General features: G+C 42.3%; 1 protein-coding gene across 3 annotated transcripts in view; it reads left to right on the forward strand.

The window, feature by feature from the left end:
- The first annotated feature begins 1,527 nt into the window (after positions 1 to 1,527).
- Positions 1,528 to 19,170, forward strand: part of RPS6KA2 (ribosomal protein S6 kinase A2) — a 445,421-nt gene continuing 427,778 nt past the window's right edge. For 2 of the 3 annotated variants that reach the window (XM_039528713.1, XM_039528712.1), the window contains exons 1-2: positions 1,528 to 1,979; positions 17,033 to 17,077. Coding sequence is in view for 1 of the 3 variants with exons in the window: in XM_039528709.1 (XP_039384643.1) it covers positions 11,314 to 11,376; positions 17,033 to 17,077 (108 nt within the window). In the remaining 2 variants the exon portion in view is untranslated. Of the gene's footprint in view, positions 1,980 to 11,244; positions 11,377 to 17,032; positions 17,078 to 19,170 lie in introns of those variants that run through there. The other variant, XM_039528709.1, reaches the window with a different exon arrangement.

Below are 19,170 nucleotides of genomic sequence, written 5' to 3' on the forward strand. Positions count from 1 at the left end.
TTAGAAAGCAAGAAAGAATTATACTTCTAGAACATTTGCTCACTTTTTTCCTTCTGCAAAGCAAGTTTTAGACATGGCATTAATGGGATTTTTGTATGCAATAATTCATTTTGAAGGTTTGAAAAAATAATCTCTTAATGCATCCTAGCAACAAAATACCTATACTCAATATCTCTGCATTTCAATAGCTAATGTCAACAGAATAGCTTCATAGTAAAGATTTTAAAAGTAACTGAATCCTTGATTTGCTAAAGTATTAGGAAAAACCATCTACTGACAAAGCAAGCCAATGGACGTCTCCAACAGCCAATAGCTGTCTGTAAGTAGAAGTTAACTCATTTACATTTCATGGGGGTTTAGTCCCCTCTCAGTTATATCAGTCTGACACCAGTGTAACTCCATTGATTTCAATGGAATTATTCCTTGGGTACATCAGTGTCAATGGGATAAACAAGCCCCACGAGACTTGAAGTGCAAGAAGCCGGGGAAGGGCACTCCCAAGAAAACAACTCATTCTGAAAGAATAAAGATTTGATTCTGAAAGAACTGGAATGTCGCCTTCAAGGTGCCAGGTGCTCTGAAATCTCACTGAAGTAAATATTCCCAATGGGAGTTCAGGGCACTTGGGACTTCAAAGAATCTGGCCCTAATTTTGGTTTTCCCCCATATTTCTGTAAGTTAACAGACTTGTAAGATGTGACTCTCACTCTCAGTAGATGGATGATTTTAAATGCTTCTAGGACAGTGATTCTCATACTGTGGGTCAGGACCCCAAAGTGGGTCACAACCCCATTTTAATGGGGTCACCAGGGCTGGCTTAGACTTGCTGAGGCCCAGGGCCAAAACCCAAACCTGAGGGCTTCAGCCCTGGGCGGCGAGGCTAAGGTTATAGGCCCCCTGCCTGGGGCTGAAGCCCTTGGGCTTTGGCTTTGTTCCCCCTCCCCCCACAGGTGGTGGGGCTTGGATGGGCTCAGGCTTCAGTCCCTATCAGAAGGGGGTTGTGGTGCAACGAAGTTTGAGAACCCCTGTTCTAGGATTTCATCCTATTTAAGTGTTCTTTAAACATTTAAGGGCCTGATTCTTAGTTATACTAAGGCCACATACATCATTCTACAATGTGAGGCCTCTTTACACTGCCAGATTAGTGCAACGGGGCCTTAGTGTAGCTGAGGATCATGTCCTTGAAGAAGTGGGGTGGGTGGGAGTATGGTCTGTAAGGCCCAGAACTGGGCATTGAGTAACTTGTTTTGGATTGCAGTTGTGACACAGACTTGCTGTGTGACCTTAATTTCTCCATGTCTCTGTGTTTTCCTATCTTTAAAATGGAAATAACCCTTCCCTGTGTGCTGAGGGGTCTACTCCCACACAAGGCCTGCTTAGGTAAAAAGGGACCAATTAACTCCATGAAAGGCTGCACCTGGAAACGAGTCCGGGCTGCTACGGTCTAATTGATGATGAGCCCCAGCTGGACAGGGGCAGGCTAAGCTAGAGAGGATGGAAGGGAATTGGTAAAAGACAAGGAGGAGTAAAGCCTAGGATCCCTGCCTGGGAATACAGACTGTGACAAGAGTCTGAGAGTCTGTGAACTAGCCATAGGAAGCTCTAGTCTAGGGGTAACCCAGGGGTAGGTTAGAAGACAAAGGTAGGAAAGAGCCTAGGGCAACAGCAGCTGGGTCTGAGATTGGGTAGACTGTGGTTGCTAGACATAGTGTTCCTGGGCCAGAACCCAGAGCAGTGGGCAGGCCTGGGTTCCCCTACCAAGCAGCCATAGGAGAACAGGCACACTCAGGGCAGTGGATCAGAAGACTGCCTGAGAGACTTTGTCCAGAGGGACTTTGATACCTGGAAGGGGAAAACTATAGGGACCTGGCAGGAAGAATAAGCCATGAAGAGGGAGTAACCTGAGCTGAGAGAGCGAGTCCACAGGATGAGCAACCGAAGGAGCAGGGGCACCAGACTAGTCAAGAGCCGATCCACAGGTAAGCTGCAGGGAAGAGCTCTAACAGCGAGTAGTAAACACTGTGACACCCTGCCTCCTAAAGCAAGGAAGGCCTAATTCATTGATGTCAGGATCTTTGGTGGAAGGAATTTTATAAATGCAGGTTTTATCTTCTGCAAACATAAACATTAATATAACACAGCAGGCTACTGATCCAGCTAAACCAGTGTTTTACAGCTGGTAGTAGCCATTAATTAGTGCTCAGATGGGAAGACAAGATGAAAACCATTGTGCTAACTATAATGCTGTGTTATGAAGAGGGGCAAAGGAAATAATCTTGTATCTTGAAAGAAGGGGGGTTAAATAAAGTGCTTCAATTCTTGATCTAGACTAGAGGATTTCTAGTCTTTTTAAAATCCTGCTAAGCTATTTAGCTCCTTTATGGCAGCAAATTTCACAGCTTCATTCTTTGTAGCATTTCAGTGTTTCCTTATCTTGGTTTTAAACTTGCTTTTCAATTACATCAAATATACTTTCATTTTTTCTGAAATGAGCAAAGGGTACAAACTTAAGACTAATCAAATAATTCATGTAAAATATGGATTTTTAGCACTTTGAGACACCCACAAATTTTCCTGTGTGTGTAAAGACTGTAGTAGAACTATGAATCACCAAAGCTGTACAAAAACAGTCATTCTCACCAATGAATAAGAGCCTAATTCTGTAAACCATTAGTCATGAGTAGTCCTGTTGAATTGACCAGAATTACTCTTGTAAGTAAAGGATGCACAATCGGGCTCTAAGATCTTAATATGTGGAGGGGGGCGGCGGGGAATGGATTTTCTTTAAAATGGAAGTTTTAATTTTTAGTTGGATGTAAAGTGTTCCTTTCAAATAATTGGTGTGAAATGGTCAGGGATGCAACCCCATGCTCTGGGTGTCCCTAAGCCTCTGACCGCAAGGTGCTGGCACTGGATGATAGGGGATGGATCACTTGATGGTTGCCCTGTTCGTTCCCTTTGAAGCATCTGTCATTGGCCACTGTTGAAAGACCGGCTACTGGACTAGATGGACCATTGGTCACAAGAGCGGCGCCAGGGTTTTTGGCACCCTAGGCGGGGGTCCTTCCGCACTCCTGGTCGTTGGCAGCAATTCTGCGGCGGGGGGGTCCTCCCGTGCTCCTGGTTTTCGGGGCACTTCGGCGGCGGGTCCTGGAGCGAATGAAGGACCTGCTACAGAATTGCCGCCAAAGACCCAGAGCACGGAAGGACCACCCCCCCACCGCTGAATTGCCACCCCCCCCCCAAATCCTGCCACCCTAGGCGACCACCTAGGTCGCCTAAATGGAAGCGCAGGCCCTGATTGGTCAGCCCCAGTCTGGCCGTCCTTATATTCTTGAAATACAGTCTGCAGGTTTTGATTAAAATATCCAAACATTTTACATTTAAAGTGACCTATTGGGCAGCCCTTATTCTCTAGAGTAACCTCATTGAATTCAATAGTGCTAATCACAAGAGTAATCCCTGCAATAATGCCAGCTATATGCTGGGGGAAGGATAATGTCAAAGTATTCTTTGTCTCTTTCCTCCTTTTTTGTCTCTACTGCATATATGTTAAGGCTGGAGGCTAATGTCCTAGTTCCTGAGGTAACCACACCTCTGATCCCTTTGTGGTGTCCCTCAGAGCACTCCACTCAGGGTTAGGGCCTTTAGCTGAGCCTGTCACCTTTGTCAAGGCAGGATCCCTCCAGACAGAGGACTTAGGCTTCACGCTCCTGCAATTCACTGACTCTCTCAGCAGGTCTGAGGACAGCTCTAAACCTAAAAAGGTTGGTTGATCCAGCTACGTGGTTCTGGGGTATGGAAAATCACATCCCATAGTGATGTAGTTAAGCCAACCTAACCCCGATGTAGACTGTGCTAGGTGGATGGAAGAATTCTTCCATCAATTTAGCTACTGCGGCTTGGGGAGGTGGATTAACTACACTGATAGGAGAACCCCTCCTATTGCTGTAGTGAGTATCTATGCTCAAGTGCTACAGCAGTGCAGCTGCAGCGCTTCAGTTGTGCTGTTGTAATGTTGCAAGTATAGACAAGCCCTGAGACACTAGTTCAGCCCTGCAGCCCTGTTCTCTCAGGTGCAATGATAGGGTGAACCAGTAATAGCCAGCTTTCACAGAGCAAAGCGTTAGCTATTCTGAACAAAAGCATGACAAAGAAAACCACTTATTTGCAGGTCTAGTTTACAAGACACTTACTGACCTTTCACATGGGGTTCCTGGCCAGTTCAAAGTATTGCAGGGCCTGTCTCTGCTGGTTGCGGTTTCATGTCCATTTTTGGATTGCATGTGAATGAGCCCATTCGGACCAGGGTTGTCTCTTTATACTGTTTACTGTTCTCCGATTGCCAGGGCTCTTGAAGCAGGTCAAACCAGCATATGCTATCTCCCCCAGGGAGTGAAACTTCCACAGCACTATTATCTGTATTAGGGATTTGCATTAATTATCCCCCCAGTGATTTCAGTTCCTGCATTGAGCCAGGAATACAATCACCAGCTAGCATATAAACACTTGTAAAGTTGATGCAACAGTTTTTGAATATTCAATGTGTCCATAGCATCTGTCACATTTTAAAAAAATCAGGAGTTTTTAATCATGACTTTAACCAAATATGCAAATTGGAGTATTATGTGCATTATAAACATGTAACAAGAGGCTTCATAAAGGAGCTCATGGACACCTTGTCTGTCTGTGATGGTGGTGAAATATGCCCAACTTCTCATCCTGGAAGAGGTCAACGTGTGTGTTGACATGGCCACAGATGCAGAACCCCCAACACTCATCTCTCCACTTGCCTCCTTAGGACTTCCAAAGGTAACTTCTGGTCCAAACCACACAGCTGGTCTCACCTTGGCCATGGATTGATATCCAGGCAACTACAGTGTCCCTTTTAGTCTCTGCTCCTGGTTTTTCTTTGTTGGGTGGAGGGCTGTGGCTAGGTTTCAGGTTGCTGCTGCTTGTGGTGGGCTGGGAGAACGTCTTGTTACTTCCTGCCATTAGGGGGAGATTGCTCCGGTCAATGTTCAGGCCCCTGGCTGATGCCTAACACTAGGCTGCTCCCTGCCTTTGCTCCTTGACTGAGAAGGTTTTGATGAGGGGGTGTATGGCTGTAGCTCCCTGGCTACTGCCTCTAGGCCTCTGGCCAGAAAATATCAGTAATGTAGCTCAGTTTTGCATTAGACAGTTCTAATTCTGTGGCCATGGGTGAGTTGAAGGCTACATCTTTATGGTTACACTCCTCCAGGCCGTGTCTTCCGCTTAGAGGTGACTAACTCCCTAGTCCATGCTAGGGTGACCCTCACCATAGAGCTGCAGCAGGAGGGGCTAGTCACTCTGAGTATGTACCAATGGCTTGGGATGGGATTGTACACATGGCTGCCTCAAGCTTCTATTTCTAGTGTGCTGCTCAGTCAGAGTGAGCAGGCATCTGTCTCCTCAAGCTGCAACTTACACAGCTCCAGCGTGAGACGGTACCCAGAGACAGGCTTCCTGAGCCAAACAGGAGACTTAGCCAGTTGGTTCATATCCAAGTCTTCCATGTACAATAGAGTTGGGCCAGTGCTGCTGCAGACCAAGGATAAAGCCCCAAACACCCCCAACTCTAAACAGTTATTTAAGTTTGTAAGCTGAAACTTGCATCTCTTTGTGTTTTTGCTTTCTGTGAATATTGTAGCCATCTAGTTCACTGGCAGAAGAGGTCGCCACAACAGCTGACTTTAAGCATGGAGCACCAAATTATCAGAAAACAAGCTTCAGATTTGTTGGCATTTTTTGTAAAAGTATGTGTTGCATGTTGTCAGGGAACAATAATGTACCACGTGGCCTATACGTTCAGTCAACGTATCTTGAATTTGGAATATCTCCAAGGAGATTAAGAACTATTTGTGCAAATTCTTCAGCAAATAAATTTTTGAACAAATTCAAGGCACTCAGGATCAGATTGGACAATCTGCCTAGCTGAAGCGGCATAACTAGAATCAACTGTTGTGAGTTCTCTCAGCTCTGGCAGAGATGTCAGGAAGATTCCATTTGCTCCACTTCAAAATTTAAAAGGCCAACTTCTATTAGAAATATCTGTGGACACACCTCTGCTTGTGGCTCTACAACTGACTGACAATAGCCTGCTAAGGCTCTGGTTGGAACCACTTTCTTCTAGAAACTATCTTCCTTTTGATGCAGTTAGGGTTTCCTAAGACTTTTTCTCTCCAAAGTAATACAATAGCTACCATAGTGACGAATTTAAAGATTAAGGAAGAATGTTTTTTTTTTTTTAAAAAAAACCACCTAATTCATTGAGAATCAGAACTGCTTTTTCAAATCTTACTATTGTTCATTAAAATGCATAGTGTATTTGCACAGCCCTGCAACAGAAATATGATGTCTCTTTGTTTGTGAACAAACCTTTAAAATGTGTGTTCACAGATCTACTACTTGTTCTTAAGCAGCTGCTTAAACAGCGATCTGGGGGGGAAAAAGCTGATATAAAAGTTGACAGCCCAATATTTGGACTAGGTGGTGGCGATATCTAAACTGGGAGGTTCACATCACAGCTGTGTTAATAACTATGATTTCAAGGGGTCGGGGACTTGAGACTATAAATAAACTGACCAGAAAAGGTCATCAGATCAAACAAAAAGCAGGCAAGTTGAGCCTAAGGTATTGATTACAATCAATCATATCTATGATGAGAGCATCACTCAGTGGTGGAAGTATATTTACATACAGAAACTTCTGCCGCTGTATAGCTGCACTATCACTGTTGTCATAGTGTGTGACTGCTGGACTCGTAGTATGTGGATGTGTACATTTTACTTTCACTCTGGCACTGACTGGTCTTGTGATCATGTCTTTACTAATTTACCTCAACCCTGCTTTTCTGCCTCTTTTATTTTGTATTTATTGTACGGCTATACCTAATTTTGGAATTATGAAAATTGCACTCTACTAGTTCAGGGGCTGGGGGGGGGCAGCCCCTCTCATGTCAGAGTAGGCTAAATTAAAGTTACCTCCTGCCCTCCCTCTCACCCCCCACACACACATTAGATGTAATCCATACTACCATAATTGCCTTCCTTTTTGGAAGAATGGGGCTATCAATGTCCCACATGGGGCTCAGATGAATATCTGTCTCTTTCAGTTATTGTGAAATAAACATTGTGTGCCCCATTGAAAACTGAATGCTGTCCTCCTAGAGGTCTGACTGATAGAGTCTACAACAAAACTATCTAAGGGACTTGGGCAGGGTTTAGAAGATGCATGATTGTTCCCCCCCACAGAATATGTATATTTTAAAACTTAAACTCCAGTCACAGGATGCTCAGGACTCAGCATAAAGTCTGAGATAGATCCTCTTGGGGAGTGCCATCTTCATTTGTTCTGCTCAGATTCCAGAGATAGTAGCTTCCCAGCAGATAATACCACCCTGGAAAAATAGCCTACACAAAGGCAGTATGTTGTACCCTATGAGGTGCAATGTGCCAATATGCCCAAGCAAATGTCTGCAGATCCAATGGGAGGTGTAACCTTCAGGAGACAATCAAAAGAAGTGGAAGGATAGAGTGATCAGTAGAAACATCATTCTCCTAGGAAATAAATGCAGCTTCTTAAAAATGCCCATTCTTGGCTGAGAATTTCTCATGGACAGCTCTCCCACATGTGCACCATTGCTGATCTCTTCTTATTGTCGCTTATACTTGCCAGTTTATTTACTTGCGATGTGTTGGGAGTAACTCCCATTAGAGAGAGTCAACAGTACATTGTATCAGTGACTACATTTTTGTCAGACAGCTGTATCAAGATAGTATGTATTTACCCTTTCCCCACCCTATAAAAACCAGGGAGTCACCCAATGAAGTTGGTAGGTAGCAGGTTTAATTCAAACAAGAGGAAGTACTTTTTCACATAACACAAAATTAACCTCTGGAACTCATTGCCATGAGATGTGATGACCAGGAGTGTAAAGAACTAGATAAATTCATAGAGGATAGGTCCATTATTGGCTATTAGCCAAGAGAGTCAGGGTGTAACCCTGTTGCATCGCACTCTAGCAGGAACAGAGCCCAAGCAGAGAGAGACAGCGTGTGTGTATATGCATCTCCATTTTTCATCTCCCAGCATGCTCTTATATACAATATGGTAGACAATCAATTGCTAATTGATTAATCAAATCAACACAGCTGCAGCTATAACCCATAGGGTAATTATCCTACACACCTGTATCCTATTTACAATTAACTGGCCAATGAGAACAAGCCCAAGGCCAGTCCTTCACACACAACTCCCAGCATAATCAGCTCAGTATCTCACATTCTAATCCCACATCTCCCCCCTCTATTCAAAATAAAGAAGAGGGAAAGGAAAAGAGGATAAAAAACATTCACAAAACATTTCCAACTTATAACAACATAACACCACAATCTATCTTAGTCTTATCCAAGAAGTTTAAATTATCATAATAAATATTATGATGGAAAACTAAAAAAACATAGTGTTTAAAACAAATAGGTGCAGGTCCTCAGCTGGTGTAAAGTAACACCAGCTGATGATCTGCCTCAGAACCTTCAAATAAGATCACAATACACAACCACTAAGTAATCTGTTCACAAGCCAAAATTAAAACTTTATAAAACCAACCTATATAACCATGCAATCATTAACATATAACCCAACACCACCAAACAAGAACAAAACACAACAAATAAATAATGCAAACTCTACAGGATTCCCCCCTTCCTTATAGCATCCTCAGATGTCAGGCGATCAAACTGACACTGAGGTCCTAGAGAAAATACATTAACACCACAACAACAATTCTGGCCAGAAGACATCACAAGACAAAACAAAAAACACAAAACATAACTCTTAATAATAATTGCATGGTACACTAAATGCTATGCAACCAGCACAAAATAGCAGTATCTTAAGAAGCACAAATAAAGACAGTAAACAAGTTGGACATTCTGTAGTGAATGTGTCATTAAAATCAAATCTGTGAGGCAATTTCTATAAAAGACATCACATACTGATTTAAAGGCAGCTGCAAAGCAGTCTGAGTTAACTCCCAAGTCTTAAAATTTTAAAAACAAAACAAAAACCTTTCCATTTGACAACACTATTCTCTTATTAAAACTAGGTTCTTATATATTTTAACATGCACTCAGTGGCACAGAGATAGTGTTTTCTTAAGAAGGAAAGGCAGCTGTTATTCATTTCATACTTGAAGAGAACTCTCCACCGACGTTGTCTGACTTCAGAGTAAAGCACAGGATTCTGCATACAATACTGCTGAAGTTCTGCAGCTGCCTGAGAGACCTTAATCCTCTCCACCCCTGCCTTCAGCTTGATTTCAAAGTTCCAAACTCCTCCTTGTCTCACAGCATGGAGTGTAGAGGAATGATGATCTCCCGGACAGTCTTGAAGATCTCAACAGCCTTGCTGTGCTCAATGTCCTAGAAATCAACATCACTAACTGCCAGGACCTGATCTCCCTCCTGCAGCCTGCCCCGCTCCGCGATGCATATCTTCCGCTAATACAGCGGTTTTAATGGTAGCTGCTCTGCCCTTCTTCTCCGCGACTTATAGCCGCCGCTTATCTCCGCGACTTATAGCCGCTCTTCCTCTGGGCTCCCTTTTCAGACGCCCTGCAGCTTACCGCTCAACACTGAGCTCAGGTGCGCCTCCTTTCTTTTCAGGCCACCAACACTAATGCCCGCAGCTTCTCTGCCATTTGTTGCATCGCACTCAAGCAGGAACAGAGCCCAAGCAGAGAGAGACAGCGTGTGTGTGTATGCATATCCATTTATTCATCTCCCAGCATGCTCTTATATACAATATGGTAGACAATCAATTGCTAATTGATTAATCAAATCAACACAGCTGCAGCTATAACCCATAGGGTAATTATCCTACACACCTGTATCCTATTTACAATTAACTGGCCAATGAGAACAAGCCCAAGGCCAGTCCTTCACACACAACTCCCAGCATAATCAGCTCAGTATCTCACATTCTAATCCCACATAACCCCACACGTGGGTGGGGGTGGGGACTGTAAACCTCTGATTGCCAGAAGATAGGAGTGGATCTTTCAGAAATTGCCCTATTTTGAATACTATCTGTGATGATCTGGACATCTGGTACTGGTTATTGGTGGAGACAGGATCTGGGCTAGATGTTCTTACATGTATACACATACTACCCATTGCTACCATACTGTATGGGGCAAATACCGAAGGCTTTACTCAGGTTTTTATGTAGTCCCTACCTAGGTTTTGATCTGCATGAGTTTGCTCCCTGACTTACCCATTGGGACCTGGGATTGTATTTTCGCTCTGAATGAATCAAACGGCTCCCATCTTTCTCCCTAAATTGCTCTTATCTGCCAGGCGCTGAATCGCAGTGAGAGGGAGCTGAGCGCATTTAGCATCTGGCAGAAGTGAGCCCTAAGATTGTTTGTTTGTTTTTTAACTGGTGTAAAAAAGAAAAACAGCAAGAAGAGGCTGCATATTCAACCAGAACACGACTGCAGAGTAGGCGATGCCGGAGGGCCAAGGGGGAGTTGATCTTTCTCTTCCCGGAACAGCAGCTCTCTTGACAATCAGTCAGTGTTTTGATAGTTTGTTGGTATTTCCTTACTTCACCGAGGCGGCTGCCGCCCCTTGAATGAGGACAGCTGCAAATCCATCATGCAGCGCGACATTTGGCCACCACCTGGGGAGGCTTCCAGCCTGAATGATTTGTGCCCCACCGGGAGCTGCTGCAAGTGCGGTCAATGCCGGAGCCAGCAGCTAGACCGGGAGGCGGGGCTCTGCCGCGCCTCCCCTCCCCTGCTTGCTCCGCGGTTGCTATAGCAGCAGCCGCAGCAGCATCCTCACACTCAACTTGCACCCATCATTTAAAGAGCAAATTAAGGTTTTTCTTAAAAAGTGGGGGGGGGAAGGTAGTTCAATTCTCTGCTGCAAGAGAAGCATTTACTCTGACAAAGTCACTTTGCAAAAGCTAGAATAGCAATTATATCCCTCCCTCCCCCACTCCCCCCCTTCAAAGCCTGAGTGTGAAGCAGCAGCATAAGCAGCTCCTCTGTGTCTGTGTGTCTGTCTGGGGAGTAGGAACTGGTGGTGATCACACAGGAAATCATACTACAGACCCCAGCAAGGGGCTCCAGCAAACCTCAGAGATTGCTGCATTCTGCTAAGTCCTCTGTGTCTGCTGGGCACAGCGCTCTCGCTCGCTCACTGTTCTGGCTGTGTCTCTCATCCTCTTCCACTCACTCACACGTTTTCTTCCTTCCTCGACCTTTGAAAGAAAAACTCCAACATGCCAATTGCCCACTTACTGGAGCTATGGAAAAAGATAGAGGTGGAACCCATGGACACAGAGGTGAGCCACAAACCAACCCTTAATGATTTCCACAGGCATCCCAAGTCCATTGAAAATGGACCAGTTTGAAGAGGTCATTTATATAAAATGCTTATTTATTTCTATGAGTGCTTTGGGGAGTTCTATCTCAGTGTGGGGCCCACTGCTTTGTTTAGCAAAACTTTAGGATGTCTTTCTTTTTAGTGACTTGTATTATGTTGTAAGGCAAACCCACTTGTTGATGGTGATGGAAGATGCATTTTCTGGGTAGGGGAGGGAGTAGCTTAATTTACTTTAGCAATGGGTTTAGTATTAGTGGAATGAGAAGTCTAATGTCATATTAATCCCTCTTTTGGAATGATTCTTAAAAAAAGAGAGATGCCCAGGAAGCTTGGCATGCTGAACTCAAAGGCTGCTGATTTCTGAAGTGATGAAAAACTTCAAGTCCTTGCCCAGTGAGTGTTGGATGCTTGCTTAGACACCTACTTTGAGCAAAACAAAGTACTGATCAATATAGATTGCTTTACAGGGGTACTCTTTTAATGAAGGGGATCTCTTGAAAAAGTCTCTCCCAAGACTTGAGACTGCCTGTTGTACAGTTTCACTATAGAATTTACATATAGATTGGATTTCATTGACTTTTAAAAAAAAATGTAAATAGGTGAAATTTAGTCTAAAATGTTTGACCAGAATAATTTTGCTTCTCGAATGTAATTAGCTACATTGATTGAATGTGTTCTCTTGTTTCCTAGCTAAACCATTCCTCTTACTGCTAGATGTAGTCTTGCTAAATAAACCTGTCTCCCTTGTATTCCAATATCTACTATTTTTTTTCCCCACTACAAAATGCTTAAAGGAAGGGGCATAGATTTTGTGTGTGGTGTTTTTTTTCTTTTTCCCTGCACTTGATTCTCAGCTGCCTTAGGTTCATTTTACATCAGTGCAATTTAATTGACTTCAATGGTGTCACTCCTGATTTTGCACCATTGTAGGTAAGATCAGAATATAGCCGCTGTCTTTACTCACCTCTAAAAATCATTTTTTCAAACATACTGTAAGTACCCACCAGAGAAGGTAATTGATAACCAATTATAAAACTCTAAGAACCATTATATCATTAGAGCATCTTGACTGCATCAGCCCTTTATGTCTGCAATACCTGTAGTTTTAGCTTTTGCCTTGTACTTGGGCCAGATCTACACTAAAAAGAGAGTCAACCCAGCTATGTTGCTGAAGGGCGTGGGGAAAATCCACACACCTGAGCAATATAGTTATGCCGACCTAATCCCCAGGGCAGACAGTGCTACGTCGACTGAAAAACTCCTGTTGTCACTGTAGTGAGAGACTATACTGAAGCGCTGCAGTGGTGCTGCTGCAGCTGTACTGCTGTAGTGGATTAAGTGTAGATATAGCCTTAGTCTCTGCCCTGAAGAGCTTACAACCTCTCTTTTTGTGCTGGGTTTTCTGTAGCACTGAATACAATACCGCAATATAAATGATTGTGTTGGAAATGAACACAAGCCACAAAAACTGACAGTACCAATAGTTACATTACTAAATGACAGCAAGACTTTATTTTTAATGTAGACTTATGTTTAAAACTGTGGCTTTTTCTAACCGTAGTCTTAGTTAAGTAACAGATTTCTGAAGTCTAACTTAAATGACAAGATTGCAGGAAAACAAGTCCTGTTTCTCAAACTGAGATGCTGAATTTGCAAAGATTTAAGATGTGACTCGAGGTGAAATACATGAAAGATAAGGGAAAAGCATTAAAAATAGTATTATAGCCATAGCTTGGTGTGGAAAAGAGCCTACATTAGGAATGTATTTGTCTGGGGTTGGGGGAGGATGATCAAATGGTATCTTGAGCCATAGCCTTCATCTCCTTTCTTGTGGCAGGTCACTTTCTCTCAGTTGATTTCTGGGAGAATCCCTTATGTAGTCCAGAATAGCCAGGAAAAATTGCTGTTTTAGGAAAATCCGAGTGTGCTATCAAAAATGGCACCTCTGGGTATAACGTTGTTGCCCCTTTGACCCACACAGTTGGCCAACATTTGGGGCCTTGCTGGGCTGTTTCAGTTAGGAGGCGAAATTGGTGATAGGGGTTGGGTGTTCCTTTGGTGGAATTCTGTTTTATTTACAAACAATGCACACGCAGGCCTGTCTACCCTGAACACAGTAAACACAAATAACAGCAGGCAGTTGCCTTGCTCAGAAATCCAAGTCTGCCTTTCCAGTGAGTATTGAGTCCAAAAGAACCTGTCTCTCTGCTTTCTCCAAGGACCATGCTTGCCACTGCTTCTCTTGCTTTCTGCCTTTCTCACACAGCTGCAGCCAATCACTCTTGGGTTTGCAATCAGTTCCAACAAAACCCTTCAGCCCTCATGGAGTTAGCTTTGCCAGGCGACCCTGTGCCTCCAGTGGTAGCCTCAGCTGTCGCTACACAAAAAAGCATTTAATTGTTCCTTCCATCTAGCTTCACGGGGTATGTCTACACAGCAAAGAGAAACCCACGGCTGGCTTGTGCCAGCTTACTCTGGCTCAGGCTGCAGGGCTGTCTCATTGCTGAGTAGACTTCCTGGCTTGGGCAGGAGCCTGAGCTCTGGGACCCTTCCACCTCACAGGGTTCTACACCCTGGGGTACAGCCCTGTGAGCCTGAGTCGGTTGGCATGGGCCAGGTGTGGGTGTCTAGTTGCTGTGTAGACAGACCCAAAGAAGCGTAATGAGCACACCCATCAGCTTTAACCAGATCTGTGATTGCCTTTCGCTCAAAGACCTGCTCTGATGGTCATTAGCAATTCTTCTAGCATAGCAACTTTTTCTAAAATGTACTCAAACTTGTATTTTGTACTGAGATGTCATGATGCTAGGGCACTTACAAACCTAGGGTAAAGCCAAGCAAAATTTTGGACTAACTTTTTTTTTTGGCTGAAAAATGCAGGTTTTGGACAACCAAAACATTTAGTGAATTTGTGTTAGTTTCACCAAACTGTTTAAGTCAAAACAAGAGACATTTTTGGAAATGTCCAATTGTTTGTTAGGACACTATCAAAAGAAAACACATTAGCTTTTTGGGCAAGATTCACAAGGGTATCTAGACACATTCACAAACCAGGTAGTTGTGATAGTTCTCTTCCCTCCACCACCCTCCCCCGCCCCGTCTTACACTCAGCAGCCTGTTGGGCAGGGGCCTCTCTTGTGAGGAGGGAGACCTAGGTTCAGACCCTCACTCTGGAGCAGAGACTTGAATCCAGGTCTTCCCACTCTGAGGAACATGCCCTCACCACGAGGTACTCTGAAGTAGGGGGTGTCTCAGTCTCTCCTGGTGGAGCTTTCCACATTTGTATAAAATACTTGAATAGTCATTGGGGCTGAGAGATGGGGAGAGACTCCGTAGCCCACTGATTAGGGCACTCACCTGGGAGGTGAAACCCCTGGGTTCCAGTCCTTGATCCAGAGTGGAGACTTCCACCTGGCCTCTCCCATCCCAAATGAGTGTCCTAACAACTGGGCTATTGAGCATAAGGAGATCATCTCCTCTTCCTTCTCCATTCTTGTGAAATCAGCCCTTATTTTCCATTTGCTTTTCTTAAAATACACACAATCACTTTCTGACTTTTCAGTTTGACAAAAATTTCAATTTTGATTCAACACAAACCAAAAAAATGTTAGGTGTCCCACCATCTCCCCTCTGGAACTGCCAGCAAACCAAACTATTCAGTACTTCACAATAGTGAAGTACAATAGCACTGAAGTGCTAAAATGCAAATCCATTACATCCATCATACACTACTAGTTGTCAATCCCTGCCACTGGGTTGATGATGGGACTATGTTTTTGTGTGTGTGATGAACCAAAAATAAGCAGAGTGTATACTTGTTCCTTATTTAAATTAGGACTCTAGATCAGTATTCTTGTTCAAACATTTTTTTAAAGGTGGAAATTAAGCCCAACAAGTCTGTAGCCCATTACCATTCTTTATATTAAGGTTTTGTTTTATGAATAGTTTAACAAGGGTTAAAATTGTTAGCATCCAAAAGGTCTCTCTTGCTCCATAATCATGGCTTATGTCTAATTTCTTCTACTGATTTTTGCTTATAACCATCTATAACACATTCTACTCATGTCTGTAATATCCTTATAACCTATATACATTATTAACCCTTTAAAAATTATTTAGAAAAAACACTTTATATTAAAGTGTGACTATTTAATTCTAGCCCAGGTGAGTTTGATAGCTGTTGAGTGGCCTTTATGATTGATTTTTCAGTGGAAACTAGGAGCCTAAATACCTTTTGTGAATCTGGGCTGTTCCATCTCCAGTGGACAAGTGTCCACGTTACAACAGCCACCACAATTATTTGAATGCAAATAACCTTCCTCTTTTACCAATTATTACATTTAACATTTACCTGGGCTACACTTTAAAGTCTGCCATGTGAAAACTAATTATTGGAATACTTTTAAGGAATTGGAGTGGTGTTCAAATCCATGCAGGGTAAAATGTCACTTTTTTGGGCTAGTCTGACATTTATCTTCCCCATAAGATTTTCACGTTTTGTAAACATGCCATCTGCCAGGGAGGAAGACAAACGTCTTATTTCTTTGATATGTGCAAACCTTCCCCCTTATGCCAAAAAACCTTTTAAAATGCATTTACCAGTATCTGAGCGTGACTCAGTGCAAACATTTAAATACAGCACTTACACTAAATCAATTTTGTATCAGTAGGGGTTCGGTAAGGACACGTACTGCATTGTGTACAGTGAGTAAACAAGGAAGGATTAAGGACTGAATCCTACTTGCTTTACCCATTAACTTTCAAGGGAACTACTTCTGTGAGTAAAGTAAATGGGATTTGGCCCTAAACCTTTTAAAGATGTTGAAATAAGAACGTGTTTTGAGTGGATCTGATCTTACAGTCTACTCAGGCAAAGCTCTATTGATTTCAATTAGATATTTTTTTAAAAAGTGAGTGACTTCCCTTGGGGATATTTTTCTGAGTAAGGACTTGGATGATCAAACCCTGTCTGCTTTAAAAGACAATTTCCCCCCACAGTGGCCTCCGCACCCAAAAGCTCCATCCCAGATAGGTACCAAATAAGTTCTGAACTCTTCTGAAAAATGTGGCCCTATTTGTTTATATGTTTGTTACCTTTCCAGATCTCCAGAATAGTCTGTTCATGAATAATCTTGTTTCATTTTTATTCAGTCTTGACACGTTAATTGCACAAGTCTGTTTTTGATTATTCACCCATAATCTTGTGTAATAGACATTGCACTCTTAGTCCTGTCTATTATAGTATTTTTCCATATGTTCATCAAACTTGATGCAACCTATATTCACTCATTACTTAGTTAAATAACAGGTAAGTAAAATACACACTATTTAGTGCATCTACACAGTAGATTCAGTATAGTTTTGTCATAGCATTACTGTATCTTTTAAAGAAAAAAAAATAGATAACTTTTTTTGGAATCCAGTTAAGTCTTTTAGTTATTGCCAGTAATAATAATAATACAAAAATTTAACCATTGTAAATCCTGAACAACTGCCTTGACATAAATTGATTCAGATTTACACCAGTGTAACAGAAGAGTCTGGTTCAGAATTGTGTTTTCTGAGGCTTTTCCTAATCCATCCTCATGAGACTTTTTTTTTCTTTTGATTAACAGCCTGCTGTGGAAGATGCCAGCTTGGATGAAGAATTTAGAAGTGAGGTAATTCTGTGCATGTTATAATTTCCTGCATACTTTCATGCTTGTCAATTTTCTATCTTCATGACAAAAAATTCTAGTATTTCTCACCACTCCCAGGAAATACTGTGAGAATTGACTTCCACTTAAATGCTACTTTGAAAACTGAAAATATACTATTTGGGTTGGATATTGGAACTCTTTCCTAGCAGTGAAGCTATTAAACTGTGAAGTAGCTTTTTAAGAAAAGCTATGGATGCCACATTGCTTATTTTAAAAACTGGTCTGGAGAAAACAATGTCTATTCTGGGAACTATTCTGCCCTGGCCAGGGAATAGTCGAAGTGCTCTAATAATACTTTTCTTTCCGTAATTCCTGACACATCAAGAATTGTTGCGAAACTATCAGTGGCCATTCTGTCCTAAGCATGAAGATTCTATTATTTCAAGAGTGAGACAGCAAAACTGTGGTGTGAAAGAAGAAGTTTTGTAGTTTAAAATAAAGGAAGAAAGATATGAGATGTTGGCTGGAAGAAGTAGGGGAGAAACTCAACAAAGAGGAGAAAAATGGGAGACTGGAGTGTGTGTGTGTGTGTGTGTGTGTGTGTGTGTATATATATATATATATAATGTATGTATAAAAATAACACAATAGATCTATGTATTGACTAGTAGGGAAGAAAAGAACTGGACTCAAAGGTAAGAAGTATGAAAGAGTAAAAGATGAAGGTAAACATGGCATATTCTCTCTTTACATTTTTATACACGAGAGCCTGTAATAGTGATCTGTTACTCTTAGGGGCCATTAAGTAGTACATTTGCACAAGTTACAGTGAACTGGACTCTACTAGTGGATTGATACTAAATGCTACCAAGCTTGTGGGTTTACTTCATTCATCCATTAGACTGGCTCTTCATCCCAAATAGGTTGTGTGCTCATTAGCTTAACAGTGAAGATAAATAAACACTACTACAGTCTTGTCTACACTACAAAAATACTTGCTTCTGATAGTGGTTTGACCTGTAAGTGTAGATAAGGACAAACCGTATTCAGTGCCATATCAGAAACTGGGATTAAAACCTGCTCAGCAGAGCTCAACATATCATCCTCATGAGCCTCAGGCTCACTGAAACCCCCTACCCCTGAGAACCAGAAGGCTTCTTAGGAGTCACCCCACAAGACTTAGTATACTTGTTAGAAGTCTCATTGGGGCCTATATGATAGGGGCTAGAGAAGCTGCCATAGCCTGTCTTAATTCTTGCATGGTGGCAGGAACTTGGAAGGGCATTAAAAAGTCTTCCAAAGCCAGGGGATTCCTGCAAGCTTCTGAGGCTTGGGGGTGGAGTGGGGCCAATGAACCTCATAAGACTTGTGGCTTAGAAACCCCTTAAGAGACAACTGAGGCTGATGTAGTGGTAAACTATGAATCTGTTGGGACCCACAAGTTGCCTAATCCCCACAGGGAAGATTTTTGGGAAAGGGAAGTTGCCAAACTTCGTAAGTAGAGTATGTAGAAAATATTTTAAGAAAGTATCTGTTTTATATGGCCATTTTATGAATACAGACTTTCAGGGGAAAATGGCTGGTTTCCCAAATCAAATTTGTTTTGCCAATTTTTTTCATGACCCTTTTTAATCACAAGGGTTACTACAGCTCTTGGCTTTCAGTAAACAAAATTTTGATTTTTTTTTTTTAAATGTAGTGAACCCTATGGAAACAGCTTCAACATTTTAATTTTTTCACAACTTTTTTTTTTTTTTAAATGTCCAACTCTCTCTACTTTACTTTATGGGCCTTCTGGGGGCTGATGCACTTTCCCAGGTGAAGCCCCCTCCTGTAGACATGAGGAGGTGCATGAGGATTGGGCTTCCCTTTTAAGTACAGTAGAATCTAAGAGTTACGAACAACTCAGAAATTTGTAACTCTGAACAAAACAGTATGGTTGTTCTTTCAAAAGTTTACAACTGAACAATGACTTAATACAGCTTTGAAGCTTTAGTAGGAGGAAGAAAAATGCGGTATCTTGTTCTGCCCCAAGAGGAGATTTTAACCCTCTTGCACCCTTGGGTAGCAATGCAAAGTACAGAGGGAAACTCAGGCATACATAGGTGGCATAA

The sequence above is a fragment of the Mauremys reevesii genome, linkage group 3 (genome assembly GCF_016161935.1).
Source record: "Mauremys reevesii isolate NIE-2019 linkage group 3, ASM1616193v1, whole genome shotgun sequence".
Lineage (NCBI taxonomy): Eukaryota > Metazoa > Chordata > Testudines > Geoemydidae > Mauremys > Mauremys reevesii.